The sequence below is a fragment of the Leucopleurus acutus genome (assembly GCF_964270905.1).
Source record: "Leucopleurus acutus genome assembly, chromosome: 5".
NCBI classification, from domain to species: Eukaryota; Metazoa; Chordata; class Mammalia; order Artiodactyla; family Delphinidae; genus Leucopleurus; species Leucopleurus acutus.
In genome coordinates, this window is record NC_139147.1 from 76,981,349 (window position 1) to 77,000,088 (window position 18,740).

Consider the following 18,740-nt stretch of genomic DNA (forward strand, 5'->3'; position numbering starts at 1 on the left):
TTATGAGCACTGTGGGCGCAGAACAGACTCTAACCCCGCCCAACTCCCATGTGTACTTGTCCCCAAAGTCAGCTGCTAAAGCTAGTCCAGTGTCAGTTGTGGGAGCACTTGTTATCTATTCAAGTATTCCACAGACATAGGGTTTACCAAGCAGATCATGGGGATTTAATCCATGGCTTGTACAGCTGCACAGAAAGATTTCGGTTCCTCTTCTTTAGTTTCACAACCCCTGGGGCGCAGCTTTGGCTTTGGCCCCACCTCTGCATGTGCATCACCCTCAGGCCTCTGTTCCCCACCCAGGCAAGAGGTGTCAAAAGCAGCAGCTCATTGGGGCACGTACTCACTCAGGCTGGGTAGGGATAAGGTGGGCACAACTGGGGTGTGCGTGAAATGCCTACGACAGAGACTGGCAGGAAGTTGCAACATACTGGGGAGCACTCGCTCTGCTGGGAGTGCCTCTCAGTTCCCGTGAAGGCAGGGGCTGGTAGGTCAGGAAGGGGGTCGCAGTGGCGGCGCCGCCCCTTGAACACCACTCAACAATAGCACCTCATTTCCAAGGCAGACCATGCTTCCTCTAGGAACATTCCCAGCTGCAGAGCCCCTCACTCCCATCCCCTCAGGTTGTCTCTGCACAGCCAACAGTGGTCCTCTACTTGGATCTGCTCTCGTAACCCCACACTTTAGCACTCAGCCCCTGCCAGCACTGGCGGCTTCCCGTCTCAGACTGGGGTGCCCAGGTCTGATTCTGGAGGAGGCCTTGGCATGGGCAGCATGTGCAAGCCCGCTGGAGCCTGTGCAGTCAGAGGAGGCCTTGGCTTGAGGGGTGCCCCTCCCCATGCCCATGGGGCTAGTGGGTGGAGAAGGGGGTTGCAATAGCGGCCCCACCCCTTATGCGCCACTCAACAATGGCACCTTACTTCGATAGTGGCCCGGGCTTCTTCCAAAAACTTTCCTGGCTGTAGAACGCCTTACTCCTGTCCCTTCAGATCGTCTCTTCACAGCCAACAGCTGTCCCCTCCCTGGGTCCACTCTCCAAGTACTACTTTCCAGCACCCAGTACCCCTCCGCACTAGGAGACACATGACTCAGGCTGGGAGGTGTGCAGGGCTGTGGCATGGACCATATGTGCAGTTCTTACTTTGTCCTGCCTTCCACAGACTGATTGCTGCATTCCTCTCTGATCCCCTGAAGGTCCTTTGCTGTCCCAGCTGAATTCCCTGCTGTGAATGGGCTTTTCAGAGTGTGGGGACCTCTCCTCACCTTCACTTCCCCACCAGGGGTGCTGGTCCCTTCCCATTTCCTCTTTTCTTTTTTTTTCTTTCTTTCAACCCACCCAGTTGTGTGGGAATTTTTCTTGTACTTTTAGGTGTCTGAGATCTTCCACTAGTGTTCAGCAGGTCCTCTGTGAGAACTGTTCCATTTGTAGATGTATTCTTGATGTACTTGTGAGGAGAGGCAAATTTGCCTCCTCCTATTCTGCCATCTTGACTCCTCCATCCAGAAAGTCTTAAAAAATTAAAAGATAAAAGAACACTTCCCAATTAGTTCTATGATGCCAGTGTTATCTTGATACTAAAGGTGGACAATGACACAGCAAGAAAATTACAGAACAATATGCCTTATAAATATAGATGTAAAAAACCTCAATAAAATACTAGCAAACTGAATGTAGTAACTTATTCAAAGGAATCAAACACTATGAACAAATGAGATTTACCCCAGGAATACAAGTTTCATTTGACACCCCAAAATCAATCAATGTAATACACCACAGTAATAGAATAAAACCAGGGCTTCCCTGGTGGCGCAGTGGTTGAGAGTCCGCCTGCCGATGCAGGGGACATGGGTTCGTGCCCCGGTCAGGGAAGATCCCACATGCCGCGGAGCGGCTGGGCCCGTGAGCCATGGCTGTTGAGCCTGTGCGTCTGGAGCTTGTGCTCTGCAATGGGAGAGGCCACAACAGTGAGAGGCCCGCGTACCACAAAAAAAAAAAAAAAAAAAGAATAAAACCACATGATCATCTCAATAGATGAGAAAAAACATTTGACAAAATCCAACACTCTGTTACAATAAAAACACTCAACAAACTAAGAGTTGAGGGACTTTCTTCAACCTGGTAAAGGGCATCTACAAAAAGTCCAGAACTAAGATCATACTTAAAGGTGAAAGATTGAAAACTTTTCCACCTAAGATCAGGAGCAAGATAAATAGATCTACTCTCACCATTTCTATTCAACATTGTACTGAAGTTTATAGCCAAAACAATTGTTAGGAGAAATGAATAAAGGCACCTAGATTAGGAAGGAAAGAGTAAAATTGTATTTGTGGGTGACACAGTCTTCTAAATAGAAAATCTGCAGGAATCTGCAAAGCAGACAAACAAACAAAAATGTTAGAGCTAATAAATGAGGTCAGCAAGTTTGTAAGAAACAAGATCATTATACAAACTCAATTGTATTTTATACGCTGGCAATGAACAATGCAAATATTAAGTTAAGAAAATAATTCCATTTACTATAGCAACAAAAAGATAAACTACGTAGAAATAAATTGAATAAAATTAGTGTAAGACTTGTTCACTGAAAACTACAAAACAACTTTGAAAGACCTAAGTAGTTCGAAAGATATCCTTTGTTTATGGATTGAAAGACTTGACAGCAATATTTCCTAAACTGATCTGCAAATTCAAGGCAATTCCTATCAGAATCCCAGTTGCCTTTTTTCACAGAAATAGGCAAGTTAATCCAAAAATTTATATAGAAATACAAGTGATCCAGAAAAAAAGAAAAAAGTTGGAAGGCTCACACGTTCTGATTTCAAATCTTACTACAAAGCTACATTAGTCAAGACAATGTAGTATAAATATAAGGATAGACAAATTGAATAATGAAATAGGATTAAGAATTCAGAAATAAAACCACATATTTATTGTCAATTGGTTTAGACAAAATGATGAGACCATTCAATGGGGAAATTTCAACAAACGGTGCTGGGACAACTAGATATCCACATGCAAAAGAATAAATCTGGACATTTTCCTCACATCATATGCAAAACTTAATGCAAAATGGATCAAATGCTTACATTTTAGAGCTAGAACTATAAAACTCTAAAAGAACCCATAGTCATAAGTCTCCATGACTTTTGATCATGCAATGGTTTCTTAGATGCCATATTCAAAACATAAAACGATAAAAGAAAATATAAATAAGTTGGACTTTATCCAAATAAAAACTTTTGTGCTTCACAGGACACTATCAACAAAGTGAAAAGCCAATGGACAGAATACAAAATATGTATACAAAGCATATATCTGATAAGGAACTAGTATCCAAAATATAAAGAAGTCTTACAATTTAAGAATAAAAAGACAAATAACTCAATTTAAAATACTGTCAAGGTATTTGAATAGACATTTCCATTTAATTTTGACAAATAAAGCCCATTCTGAACTCTTAAAAAAAATCCATGTACTCACTTGTCAGAATGTCAGAGTCTCTGTTTTTGCCTTCTTCCTTCTGCCTGCTGTTTTCATTCACTCATTTAACTATATATCAGGAATTTTTACCAAGAACTAACAGGGTCAGACAGGTCAAAATGAAATTGTTCAATTTTTCTACTTACTGGAAAGAGAGCCCAAGACTTTAATACAGTCAGAAAGTAATTATTCAAATGTGTTTGAGTCACCATATGGACCCTGACTCTTCCCGTCACTCATTATGTGAAATAGATAAAGTGTACGTAAATCTTAAAGCTTTCTGTAAATTATAACTTGACAATGTCTTTGCTGACAAAATAGAAATGTTATGTATATGCTATAATTGAGATACAGTTTAAGTGATGAAAAATTGCTCTTGAAAATGCAAAGTGAAAGTGTCACAAGTTTCTTAAAATTGGGGTCTCTGTTATTGGCACAATCAATGACTTTTCATCTCTGTTTTTCCCCACTTGTGGGCAAGAGACAACTTGGGTTAAGAGTGTGGCTTTGCAGTGGGTAGGTCTAGGTTATACTTTTGGCTCCACAACTTTCTCCCTTTGCTGGAAAAAGTGAAATATGACAATTACATAATTATTGAAGGACTGTGGTGGGAATTAAGTAAGATACTGTATGTGAAGTGCTTAGGACAGGGCCTGACATGAGATGATTGCTCAGTGAATGGCAGCAATAACCTTGCTGTGTTACTGTGCATACTAGTGGCTCCAGGAACAAATATGCTGACTTCATTTACCTGTTCAATACAATCAATAGCGAAAATTTGTTTTTCTTTGAACAATTAATTTGGCTCTACACTCATGAGAAGAATTTAGTAGAATAATTTAATTATTAGGGAGAGAGGGATGAATGATTTAATGAAAGGACTTTGTAAGCTTTTTCCCACAGTGAATGGATGATCATGAAAAAGGAACTTATTTTTCATCAGCTTGCCAACATCAACTAAGATATAACAGAAGAAAAGATTCAGATGATTGTATCAGATTTCCTGAAACAAACGTGGAACAAAAGTCATACATAAAAGTTTGTTTAGAAGCAAGTCATCAGTACCCAACACTATCAGAGAAGGCAAGCCAATTATTTTGCCTCTTTTAAGAAGGCAAACCCCATAAGAAATGGGATTCCTTGTTCTATATAACAAAATTTTTAAAAATCGGAACAATCTTATTTACATTTAAAAATATATATTTTTTTAAATTAAGGAACCATGAGCTAAACATGTCTTTAATATTGGCTCGCTCATATTTAACTTTCTCATTTCATTGAATAATTTATTCTCAGGTCTTTCTTCATTTTGGATTATTAAATTTATCAATATATCAATATATCAATATTTATATCAATATATCAATATATATCAATATATCAATATATCAATATTTATATCAATATTTATCAATATATCAATATATCAATATATTTTATATAAGATTTATCATATTTTATCATATTTAATATGTGATTTTTTTTTTTTCTTTACTATTTTTACTATTTTTACTATTTTTACTATTTTTACTATTTTTTCTTTACTATTTTTTCTTTTACTATTTTTCTTTACTATTTAACTTGTAACTATTTTTTATCACATTTGTATATTCTTTGTTCATCAAGTGATACTGATATACCATTTTCCATATTGATATAATCTTTAGAAAATAGTTCAAAAAGCTAATCTAAATAACTTACTGAATAAACTATGATACATAACATCAAGGTATATTTGAATGACAGAAACATGATAAACTTTTAAAATCAGGTTTCAAAGACAATGTTTATTCTTAACTTTTTAAGCTCAAGAAAAAACAGACATTTAAAGGGTCGCAAGTATTTTTTTCACTTATTTAGCTTTGTAACTAGCTATAACGTTGAAGAGCATTATCCCATTTTGCCTTTAAATTACCACACATTTCAGTTATTATTTATTCACACAGCACCTATGTTTTCACTGATTTTTCCTTTAAATCACTCTGATACTTGCAAATAGGAATAGAAATGACTATAACAATAACTGCTCTCAAAGTATTGACAATTTAATAGTGGAGGCAGACACACAAATGCATAACTGTAATAAAAAGAATGGATTTTTGAGTTGTGATAGATTTATCAACAAAGTGTTGCCGCAGTCCAAAGGAGGTTAAAAAAAATATGTAGCAGGGGGAACTATACTCTGGTAATAACCTATAATGGAAAAGACCCTAAAAAATAATATATATGTATAACTGAATCACTTTGCTGTACACCTGAAACTAACACAACATTGTAAATCAACTATATTTCAATAAAAAATTTTAAAAATGTTATGGCCATAAGGGAAAAAAAGAGAGAGAGATCCAGAAGACTAAACAGAGCTGGTGACATTTGATCAGAGGCTTGAGGACTGAGAAGGTAAAATGGTGGTGGGATGAAGAGTCCATGCATACAGAAATATATCAGCAAAGCTCTGGAGTGTAGAAAGTGCAGGATATGTTCAGGAATTAGAAGTCTAATATAGCTGTGCACAAAGACATGTAGTGGAAAATGAGTCTGTGAAGAAAAAACAGTCCTGCCTATCAAACTAAGTAGTTTAGACTTTATTCAGAAAATTTATTAAAACAGTGGGTGAAAAGTTTGGTTACTGCATCTGCTTAACATCATCATGTGCTGCAGTTCACATACGTGGAACCAAGTCAGTTTTAGAGCAAATACACCTTAAGTCTCTTGGGAGAAGGAGTAAATGCCAAGGCCATTGGTCATTGTTGCATCTTCGAAGCCATAAAATTGGAACTACAGATATACTGAAAGACTTTGACTTAAAAAGAAAACTAACACAATTAAAGCAAGTTTTAGAGAGAGTAATCGATGGGACATTTGCCAACTTTGAATTAATTAGATTCAGCCTTAATTTTTAAAAGTGCTGCTTGCAGCAAAATGAAACCATCCTTCTCCAACAGAGTGAGATGTTAATGTACCCATTATGATTCATTTCAAATTTGAGCTCTTCCCAGCTCAGTTGGTTAAAAATGAAGTGGTGCTTGCAAATAACATTACTATCCGGAAGACCACATTTGGCTCTAAATTAGCCAAATGAAGGGCATTGTTCCCATTTCATTTTTATGAAAAGCTAACCCACAGGTCTCTAGTCCCAGTCTTTGCTTTATGCTATGCATGTGTTTGAGTGCGTGTGCATGCATAGGAATGCATGCTTTTAGTGAAATGGGCAAGTATGAGATATATTGATTCGGTTCTTCTTGTCATTGACTGAGTAGCAAACCTGTCACTTCTCCAAGTAAGTGAATCATGTTGACAGGGTGCACTACATTTTATAAGCTTTTTTTCTCTTTGTCCAGATCATTTGTAGTAGAAGCACATTTGCCACCTTTTAAACGTGGTCTCTGAAGCATTCCAGAGCCATTAAAATATTCGTCTTGACCTGGATAGTCAGTCTTTCTGCTAGCACAGAAGATTTTTAACATGAACAAGATCCTCTCAACCACTCTTTGTTTCGGACTCTTAACTTTATCTGTAATGTTCTTTTTAGAATCTGTGCATGGGCTGCCATATTTTATCCAAGGTATGTACATACAAATCTAAAATCCTACAGGTGGGTAAATAATCCTTATCTTCCTGTTTGCATTGCTTTGATTTTTCTACCACTATAGCAATAATGTTTTAAACATCAATAGGATTTAACCAAACAGCCCTTCAGTAGTTGCTGTTTTAAATTACATGTAATCTGTGATGCTGTTCTTCTCAAGTAAATTAATTTCAACTGACACTGTACTAAATTAATTTCAACTACATTCTTCTTTTCTAATCCAGGGGCATCTGTTTCTTATTTCTATTCCATGACCAAAGATGGGAATGTGTAAATAGTGATAGTGCTATGCATATTTCAAAAATACATCTTGAGGAAAGAAAAATGAAATTTTCATCCAATGAGATTATTAATAAGTTACTTTTGAAAGGAGAGTGGTTCCTAGTAGAACACATCAAGAAAGAAACCTGTGTGTGAAGAGATTTGGGGAGAGTAATGCATGGGGAAATTTACACAGTACTTTCAGGAGGACGATGCTAACAGCCACATTACACATGGACTGTATCAGATTTCTAACATACTTAGGGTACTTATATTAAATGAAATAGTTTAATTTATGATGTCTACAAACATATGCCACGATAAAGTTAGAGAAAATAATTTTCTGCTCTTGTAATATGGTAACTTGATCTTTCTTTAAAATTTTCAGTGCATTCTGTAGTGGAAATAGCTTTTAATCTGGGAATCAGTGGAGCTAGATTAAATGCTGATTTATTAGGCAAACAACTTAACCTCATTGAAACTTTTATATATTTCTTTACATTTTAAAGATAGTAACTTAAAAATATTGCTCTTTAATATCTCTTCCAGTCTGAAACTCTGAGGTGATCTATCATCTAACTGATCTCCTTGTCAGGAAGAGGGAGATAGCCTTTTACTTTTGTCTTACTTGGGGGAACCAAGACAGAATGTAATAAATTTTGTTTACATGACACTGGGTTGAGAAAAGGGATTAAGTTTCCCCTTTCAGATCTAATTCAACTTTACTAGACCATTTTGCTTCAAATGTGTTTTAAAAGTCAATGAAAATTAGAGCAGTTCTTTTGACAGTGGAAATAAAATTGCATGCAGAAACCCTTATTATTTATTTATAGGGATTTTCCCTTTGAAAAACAAATACAAGCCTGAGACCTAAATACAAGCCTGGGAATGAAAGATTCTGGATTTTATCCATGGCACTCACATTTTGTCTTTGGCCAGTCAAAATCATTGTACTTGGTAGGACTTCATTGTTTTTCCTGTGAAATAATGGGATTTTCAGTGTTCTTAACACAGTGTATATGTGTGAGGAGAGAAATATCTGGCCATTCATAAAGGACTTTGCAAAATTAGGATGTTAGTTAGTGTTAACTGTAACTTCTGATATCATGTGTATATGAAATACAGTAAAATCCAACTCAAATATTTTGCTAGGTTATAATTAGATAACAACTCTGATCCCAGAATAGCACATATTGATATGTATATTTCATTGGCAACATACAGGAAAGGTTTCTTTCTGGGACCCCCTTTGACCTCAGTTTCATTATATATAAATGGAGAAGATTAGTTATTGGGAAGATTATTTTCTAATCTAAATTGTCGATGATTAGAGTGAGCTTCTCTCCATGTACACATTTTTCAAAGCAACTAAGTGTTTGACTTACTTTAGTCTTTTAACACATTGTTTTCAAATAAGCATTTGTCTGCTGACAGAACACCAAGGGGTCGCCATCCTCTGTGTTAGACGTCATGCAAGACCAGTGGCACAATCTGTCAGCTTTTATTTGCTTGGGGCCATATGAAAGCCTGCTTCAGTGGATAAGCTTGAAACTGGACAAACTGTCTACCACAAAAGGTGGAGGAGTGAATATTGTGACCAGAAAGGCTACGGCAATTTAATTTTTTTGGTATATTATCATTTGAGGGGTTTCCAGGTTTCTTTCTGGTAAAGTTTCTTGTCTATATCCCTTAAAAATCTTCACATTCAAATGACAAGCAGGAGACAACTGTCTTTTAAGCTTCAGTATCTCAAGTGGTAATCAATCAGTTTTTTCCTGTGTATTTGCAAAAGTAATCACTCTCTCATGTCTGAGTAACTTTGCCATCATTTGTGCTAAAGGGGTATCTGCACTTGGGTATTTTTTTATTCAAACATCTCCTTTATCAACACTAACTTTTAGTTCAAAGAAAGATGAAAAGTACATTCATTTTTTTTAAGCTGTATGTGTTTTAATACTAAAAATAAAAACAAGAAATAAGACTTATTTGCTATTTTTCTTAGGCAATATCTTACTTAACTTTAGAAATAAAAAAAATTTAATTTCTTGAAAAAACTTTTTCCTCAGAGATTCCTACAAAAGGTGGTTTTCTTAAAAGTTAGTGACAAGAATTTTTGAGGACAGTCATTCAGGTATAATTACTAGAAACCAAACTGGTAAGGAATGGTAAATACATTAATTGTCTTTTTAAAAAATGTTCCACTTAAATATGCAGAGAAGTGGGCTGTAAATTAAGCAAACAAAAGCTTCAGATCATCACTTTTCTAGTTACCTTCCTCCTAGTCTTATAAATTCCCTAAACTGAAGGCAATGAATCTGTTTCTTTACCACAGTTCTCTTTCTGAAACAAATAATCATTATCACCTGGCTACACAATGTTCCTTATTTTTTTCAATTAAAGCATTTTAAAGATTGTAATTTAACATTTTAGTGAACAGCTATAATGAAAAATTACTACACTATTGCATGGTCATGTCTTTCTCTTAAACTAAATTATCTCCGAGGGTCCTTGTTTAATTGATGTTAAACAAAAATTCCATTGCTAGTCTATTATTTTAACTACTCAAAGAAAAAAATAACCTAGAATTTCACAAATACTTTCTATGTCTGTGAAGTAATGGAAATTGAGGAACTTTGAAATTGAGGAAATTGAGCAACAATAAGTGTTTTTGGTCAATGCAGAAAATTTTGACGCTGCCACCTACCTCAAGTCATTTATTTTCTTTCTCAGCAAAGCTTTCATTCCTTTAACTAGCCACTTAGTTTCTTGAGTTCATTAGTTGACATTTCCTAGACACAGGGAAAGAGAAACAATTTAAAGGAAGAATCTAGCTAAATTATGAGCCATTTCTCTAACTGAAACCACAATATTCCCACTCCTAAATTTTAAACTCACTAATCTACCTTTTGTCCACACAATATCAATTATTATGAGGAGATAGAGGAAGAATGATCCTATAGAAATTGTACCATAAAGGTTTGATTTTTTAGGCCACCTCACAAAGTTCATTTTGTTTATAACACACTAATTATTATTTCGTTTGCATTAAAATCTTGTTGACTCTTCATTTTTTTATAGCTTGAATAAAGTCTATTGTCCTGACTTCTACTCCAGAATTAAAGTATTTATGAAAATTTGGGTGATTTTTCTGTTTTTAGAGTGCTGAGATAGCTGGGCATCTGACCAATGAGTAGGCTGGGAGGTAAATGGGCAAAGATGGAAAGATATCAATATGGAAAAAGTAGACACTGTCTTACCTCTTCCACAGGGTTGCCTTGGATGATTCAAAGGCAATTCCCAGAACACAAAAAGGCTCATATTTTAATGTGTATCAAATAAAATCTCAAAATCAAATGTTATTTTTTCTTTTAAAAACAACTTTTAATTCGTATTTCTTATGTTAAACACAATAGTAGAAAATTTAAAAAAAACGCAGATGAAAAAACAGAAAGTAAAATTTACCTGCAATTCTACTAACCCAGAAATAATTACAGGTAAAATTTAGTCTGTAACCTTCCAGGTATATTCTCTATCTCTGCCTCCCTCTCTCTCTCACAATCTCTCTTTGAGTGTTCACATACATTCAACGATTGTTAAAACAGCCCATCTTTTTGGATTACACACCTCTCTTTATACACATTTTATTGGTGAGTATACACATTGATAGTGCATATAGTGATTGATAGTGATTATAGTTACCTGTAAAGCATATTTAATCAGAAACATGTTCAGTGACACAGACTGAAAATCGAGGTTTCACTACATTGAGGTAATTATTACAGGAAATGAATTGTTTCCAGATAAAGGAGATACAGATCGCGAAGAACTATTGCTGGCTCTACTGAATAAAAAATTTGATCTCCAAAGACCTTCCAACACTGGTGAGTTAAGAATAAAGTCAAACTTTATTTATTCCATCTTCTGACCTGTTCTTTCTACATGTTAATTTATATTAAATAAAATAATAATTACTAATTTTAATGCTGCATTGAAGGCTTAAATGTCTTTCTTATCTTGTATTCACGCTAAAAGCAATGGCATTATTAAAAAATATTAAAATCTTATTTTGTTCCGTTTGAGAGTCCTAATGAGATCAGTAACTATCTAGTTACTCAATAGTTATCTTTAGTCGTATTTTCCTCTCACCTAAGCAATTCCCACTGGTACAGTTAATATTATTTTTTACTAAATGCTTCAAGAGTATCACTAAATGTTTCAAAACAGGTTTCCACTAGAAATTTCACAAGTTAACTGTGGTTTTGTGGCAGTTAAGTTAGCACTTTTTTCGCAATCAAATTCTTTCAATTTGGGAAATGGTTGGAGTAGAAACCATTGGGTAATTTAGGCTATACCAACTGAGATTTTTTTTTCTTTGAAGAACAGGAGAATATGATTTACAATTATGCATCAGACTGGTCTCCAAGAAATGACAAATATTGTCAGAAACTTAGCAAGTCTAACCTGAGAGACAGTGTGACAATATGATAATGTGGTACCCTCTCAGAAAACATCTGTTCTTATAAAAAAATTGTCTATTCATGGGACAGTGTACCAGTTAAAACAATACCTTAATAAATGCTTTAAAAATACAGGATTTTAAAATTAATAAGATATTTTCATTGAAGAAAATGAACACAATTATTAAAAAAAAAAGCTATACTCAAAGTGTAAAACCCAGAGGGAGTTGATATTAACATTTCTGGAAATTTCCTTCTTGATGGAATTATATAGATAAGATTTGTGTCCTGCTTTTTTTACTTAATATCATTTCATGAGAATTTCCCCATGTCAGTAAACTAGCTTATTTCTAAATACTAGTCCTTGTTAGAACTATGGTTTATTTTAAAAAACTCTGTGCTTATTGATAGAAATTAGGTATTTGCTCATTACATTACTGATTATATTTCAATATTACAGGCATTGAAAAAATGCTTGGACCTTTATATTAGGGACAGGTAGGTGATCTCAAATCATACAAAAAAGACCTTTGTCTTCCTTGAATGTATGACCTGAAATGAATTAAATATTACTTGCAATGTACATTTTTCATATGATAAATGTGTCTTGCAGATATAGAGCTGGCTAACAAATTGGAAGAACTTAACCAGGTGAGAATGTGAAATACTTAAAATTTCAATTTTAATAATAACCAAAAGACACTTTCTTTTGACATAATAGTTGTTACAATTATTAATACTCTATTATAAAACCTTTATTCCTGCTAGAGGAAGAGTGAAGTAATTCACTAGGGAAAAAATAATCAAATTCTACTAAAAAATAAAGAGAACAGAACAGAGCCATAACTGAAGTGATCATGGGATAAAATGTCTAGAAATCTGGATTCTAGACCCAGCTATCCAATTACCTCTGAGACCATGGAAGAATTAAAATTCTCTGGACCTAAATCTCCTCATCTGTAAAATAGGAGGCTATAACTAGATTGGTGGTTTTCAAAAGTTATTATTATTTTTTAAAGTGGAAATTTTTTTTTCCAAACAAAATTGTATGTGGTCTCAGTAAATGAAATATACAAAAGTGGAGGGCTTCCCTGGTGGCGCAGTGGTTGAGAGTCCGCCTGCCGATGCAGGGAACACGGGTTCGTGCCCCGGTCTGGGAAGATCCCACATGCCACAGAGCGGCTGGGCCCGTGAGCCATGGCTGGTGAGCCTGCGCGTCCGGAGCCTGTGCTCCGCAACGGGAGAGGCCACAACAGTGAGAGGCCCGCGTACCGCAAAAAAAAAAAAGTGGAGCTGCTCTGTTTGAAACAACTAGTTTGGTGAGGGAGGGGCCCGAAGTGCTGCTTTCTTGACCTGCATTTGGCTTCGGTACAGAAAGCCCCTTAGCAACCTTATCTCCTGACTCCTTGCTATGAAGAAAATTGGAAAATCATTGGATTAGATGATTTCTTAACTCTCTCAAACACAACTGCATGCAAATCCACTATTATACAAACTGTATGGCTGTTTGTGAGAGAGAATTATGCCCCATCAATTCTTAGTATCTAGGACACAGACGCGTGCAGTAGCTCAGGCTGAGTTCTATTTTGATAGAGTTAGGTCTTTAGGGTTTAGGCAATCAGCGAGCTTGCAAAAAATTAACATGGCTTACACTCTGGGTGGAAACCCTAGGGCATCAAAATACTTCTCACTTACTGCTAGAAGGGACAAATATTTCAGGAAATCCAAACATTCACATAACTCTTCGGAACTCCTTGAAAAGGACTGGTTATTATAGGTGACTTAATATCAAGACCAGCTACACAGGTTGTGTTTACAGGCTCCCCATTAATGAACACTCAGACTTGACTTCCTTCACCATAAGCCTGTTTGTTCCTGATCACCTGTTAAGTCATGGACATTTCCCAGCCAGTTTCTAAATGCAAGTTTCGTTTTATTTTTCTATTTAATTCTTTTTGTTTATTTTCATTTGTTACTTTTATTTCCTTTTATGTTCCTTTGTCCTCCTTCCTTTCTTCCATCTTTCCTTCTCCCTTTCTTTGTCTATCTTTCTTCTTCTTCAATAGAAAAAAAAACATTGCTGTTATTAAAGATTAATACTTTTCATATTTGATTTTTAACAGCTGGAAAAACTGAAAGAGCAGCTCATGGAGGCAAAGGATGCTGAGATGTCTTATGCTATAGGTGGTCTATCTTCTTCCCATCCTAATAAGCGAGGTAAGTTTGGTGGTAGAAAAGAGTTGAAATAGAGATTTGCTGGACCTTTCCATAGTTAGTATAGCTTAGGCTGTGATGTGTTACCAATTATAATCTAAATCTCAGAGACCTAATATAATAAAATCCAATCATAAAGTTCAATGTACATAGTACAACCTTCTTCTATTTTGTGGCTATATCATCTAGATTATTGCTGTAGCTTGATTACCTCCAAGATTACCAAGACACAGGAAAGGATAGAGGATGCATCCCAGCTCTCAACTGCCTCAGTTCAGAGCTCAGTTTTGTGACATGCAGCACTTCTACCGAAGTCCATTGCCTAGAATTAATCACTTGGGCTGCCACCAAAATATTGGCAAGACAGACTAATAAATGTTAGAAAGCACGTACAGTACTTGGAGAGTACTGCCTCAACCACAGTCAATCCTTTGATCTTTTCTTAACCACATAAGCTATATTCAACCGTCTCCCATTAAAGACAACTCCAAACTCCTTTCACTGCTGCACCCAGAACAAAGAATAAGCCCTCCAGGAGATACTAATCTTTGTCAAATACAATGTGGCTCCTCTTCATTCACAGACCTATCAGCTAAAAGGACAAAATTCAATAATTGGCAGAGGAACAGGGACTGGATTATCACAATCAATAATCTTATTCACAAAGGAAAAGAACAAGAGGCACACAACATCAAGAATGCTGGCCTCCAGCAATTCTGAAATCTCACTGGGCAAATATTATAAAAGTTTCTTGATTAGGTTTCTTGATTAGGACCTGCTAGTGTGTAGGTGGAGTGCTTTTTCCACTGTGTTATTTCCCCTGGCTTCACCCTTTCTGAGGTTTTTGCTTTTTTGGCTTTTTCATTTTCATCCCTGGACACATCATATGGGCTCCTTGGGGAATATTCCCTTCTTGAGGATTGCACAGTTTTCTCAGGTCTCCTCCTACTCTCACAAAGTTGGAGGCCCAAGGTTTATTTGGTCTTAAAGTGTCAAAGACATTTTTTATTCTAGGGTTTATGGTTTCTTTGCCAATGGTGTTCTTGTAACAATTTAGAAAGCTTCTCAGCTATTTCCTACACACAATCTTTTTTAAACAATTTTAACTCTTTTGCATTCTCATCCCTAACTGAGTTGCCTTGAAGACATCTGGAACATACTTTGAAGGCTATACATATAATCTGATTTGTGCCCTGAGCCCCTTATTCCAATTGATATTTACCTGGCGTCACTCACTTAGAGTCATTTTAAATCCCATTTTATAGTTTTGGGATCCAGAAACAGCTCTTGCAATATTTCAAGATCTTGTATTTCTGAACTATCTCTTTTTATTTATTTGCAAAGACACCATTTTCTTCTTAAGCTCACTATTTCTTGCAATACCTGTCTAAGTGTATCCAACAGCAACCTAAAAATACTGCCAATATTCTGTTTTCCTAGTTTTTCTTCTAGAAATTCAAGAAGAACACAATCTGAACCTGAACTGTTGCAGACGTCAGTTTTACCACATACTATGCTACTTCGTAAAATGGTTCTTCGTGTTTCCAGCCTATGATATCAATTTCCTTGTCTGCCATTAATCAGCTGCTGAGACTGTGCCGTAACTTAGGTTCTTCTTAGAGTACCACCCTCCTTCAAGTTTTCAAAGTGTACTTTGGGACAAATTAGGCAAAGCACATCAAGAAAATAACCTTATAATCTCAGTGGTGTAACTTGGTTTAAGATTTATTTTGTATTTACATGAAGCCTTAGGTACCTTGGTTATTTTCCTTCACTTTGTCCCTGCACCGTGTGTCATTGTAGCAGGATAGGAAAAACATGGAGGTAAATGCACCCTTCCCTGCCAAAATTAGGCACATGATCTCAAGCTAACTTAGAGAGGTTGGGGAAGCCCCTGGAGAATGTGGAGAAATGCAAGGAACAGTTGGAGAATCTTACCTCTACCATAGATATTTTGAGCTTGTTATGACATGTATAACAAAATCTTCCCAGTAATGATTTAAGTAAACCACTGAGTATATAAATTTGAGTTTAGGGAAGTAACTCAGATTGGAGATCTAAATTTGACAGTTATCTGCATATCAATATTGCTTGGTATTGTGATGAGACTGTCTAGGGAATCACTCTAGACAGATATAAAACAGAAGACATCCAAGGCCAAGTCCCAGGTCACACCAAGGTTAGAGACTGGGCAGATGAGAGAGAATTAGCAAAGGAGGCTGAGAAGGAGCAGCTACCGAGGAAAAAGGCAACAAAGAAGAAGATGCCTCGGAAGTCAGATAGAAAACTGTTTCCGGGAAGACATAGTTCAGCTGTTCTAATGCTATAATAGGTCCAGTAAAATGAGAACTGAGATTTTCCACCTGAATAGCAATGGGAAGGGTTTTAATGGTTTTGACAAGAATTATCTTGTGGACTTATGGTTAAAGAGAATATAACCAAACAACAGGAATGACTAACAACAGACAACATTTTTGAGAAATTTTTTCTAAAGGGTAGTAAAAATTGGGATATTAGAGTAGCTTGAGGGGGTCAAGGAAGCTTTATGTTTGTTTGTTTTTAAGCAAGGAAATATTAAAACATATGTGTATGTAGTAGGAACAAAGTAAATATTTATGGTGATAAACATATGAATTAGACGCCCAGGTTAGGTGACAAAAACAACCCACATCATATCTGAAGTGTGGTGTTTATTGGCATAACTAGAAACAGTCCACCATAAATAGCAATGTATGATGGTAAAATGGACTCAGAGATTCAGCTTAAAGCAAGAGTATCTTACACTTACTGTGAATTATTGTAATTTGTTTAATTATTTAATATATAGTTGACCGACCGCTGCTAAATTCTTCCATTCATTAAAAATATAACTGTCCAACACCTAGCATCATGCTAAAAATGGGGATTACAAGAGTTAACCAGATAGACATCAAGAGACACCAGAATGCTGGCTAGGGTTTTCCTTCACATAAATGATAAATGATAAATAAGCATTGAGGAGTTGGCTCTACTGGGGTTACCATTCATGAAAGTTCCCTTCAACTGGTCCAGAAAATTTCCAAACTATGTTCCAGTGCATACTTAATTGAGCCGCTCTTGTGGTATAAATCTAGGATATGTGTAGATTTCTTTTTCCTTCCAGACTGAGATATTCAAAGATATCCAGAGGGCAGAAAGGGACTTTCCAAAATACTATAAAAAGAAGATTGGATTAGCAGGCCAAGTTCTTCAGTTTACTGTCTGAAAATAAACTTCTGCTTGCATAGGATTTGAATGTGGTTTTGTTTAAAGAAAACGCTGGCTCTTTTGGGAATGAAAAATACTGAGTGCTATCATAACACTCTATGTGTTTGCACTGATGAGCGCTAGGTTCACAGTTTACAGAATGAGTGGAGGTAGGGAGAGAAACCTAGGCAGGAAGATAGATTTTTTTTTTTTTTTTTTTTTGCGATACGCGTGCCTCTCACTGTTGCGGCCTCTCCCGTTGCGGAGCACAGGCTCCGGACGCGCAGGCCCAGCGACCATGGCTCACGGGCCTAGCCGCTCCGCAGCATGTGGGATCTTTCCGGACCGGGGCACGAACCCGTGTCCCCTGCATCGGCAGGCGGACTCTCAACCACTGTGCCACCAGGGAAGCCCGATAGACTTTCATCATTTATGGCAAAGAGTCTTTACTGAGTTTTTCAACTCAGTTTTATTGTACATCCTATTAATCAATAGTGAATTGAAGACCCATCTCCCCAAGGTCTTCATTTTATAAACTATTTAGATTGAAGGAAATTAGAGAAATTTGTAATTAATTAGATGAAGCTAACGTAAGTTGGACAATTGATTGGGAACAGCCCACAGAAGATTTAAAATGACTCATTCATTCATTTGAAGATTAAAGTGCTGTTCAAATTGGTTTGATTTTTCTGAAACATCCCTTATGATCAGAATGTGAAGACTCAATGTGATGATCAAATTATTTAAATATCATTTGGTGGTCTGCAAAGTAAACTTTAAATTTTCTTCCTTCTTTTTTCTCCAGTAAATAGAAGCATATTTATCACTGATTTTACTTATGTGATTTCCCCTTTGGGACTTAACTTACCCCAACTCTTAAATAGAAGGGTGTGTCTTACTGTAGTCTCTGAACTGCGTTATATGCATTATAATGTGGAACAGTGCTGTCCAATAGAACTTTCTTTGATGATGTGACCATTCTCTAATTTGCACTGCCCATTACGGTAGTTACAGGCCACTAGGCATTACTGAGCACTTGCAAGTTGGCTAGTGTGATAGAGAAGCTGAATTTTCACATTTGATTTAATTTTAATTAATTTAAAGATCCACATGAGGCTAATAACTACCATTTGAACATTCGTTTTAGAAAACTTTCTCTCATACTCAGGTGTACATAAACTATTTTATTCAAATGTACCATTTTATCAAAAATCTTCCTAATAAAGATTTTGTTTTGTTTATTTTTTAGCTTGCTTTTGGAAATACTGTGTCTAAAGTTTTTCCTCTGGATGCCAAAAAAGATAAGAACATTAGACAAAATTATATATCTACTCACTTTACTGCTTAAAGATTGTAGCTATTTCAAGCATAAAGAAACGGTGGCAGAATTTATCCAGCATATTACATGCTTAAAACTTATGTTGTGAATAATGATGACAAATCAGTTGCACTTTTGAATGGCATGGGACGATCAGAATGGCTTTGTAGACCTGAAGTTGGGAGTGCTGTTATCTAT

General features: G+C 36.0%; 1 protein-coding gene across 1 annotated transcript; it reads left to right on the top strand.

Moving 5' to 3' along the window:
* Window positions 1-6,943: 6,943 nt before the first annotated feature.
* Window positions 6,944-18,499, top strand: UTS2B (urotensin 2B; the record flags this gene model as incomplete). Its single annotated transcript, XM_082840462.1, has 5 exons — window positions 6,944-7,043; window positions 11,111-11,209; window positions 12,399-12,436; window positions 13,909-14,002; window positions 18,474-18,499. 5 exons carry the CDS (start codon window positions 6,944-6,946, stop codon window positions 18,497-18,499), a joined length of 357 nt encoding a protein of 118 aa, XP_082696588.1.
* Between the last annotated feature and the right edge of the window lie 241 nt (window positions 18,500-18,740).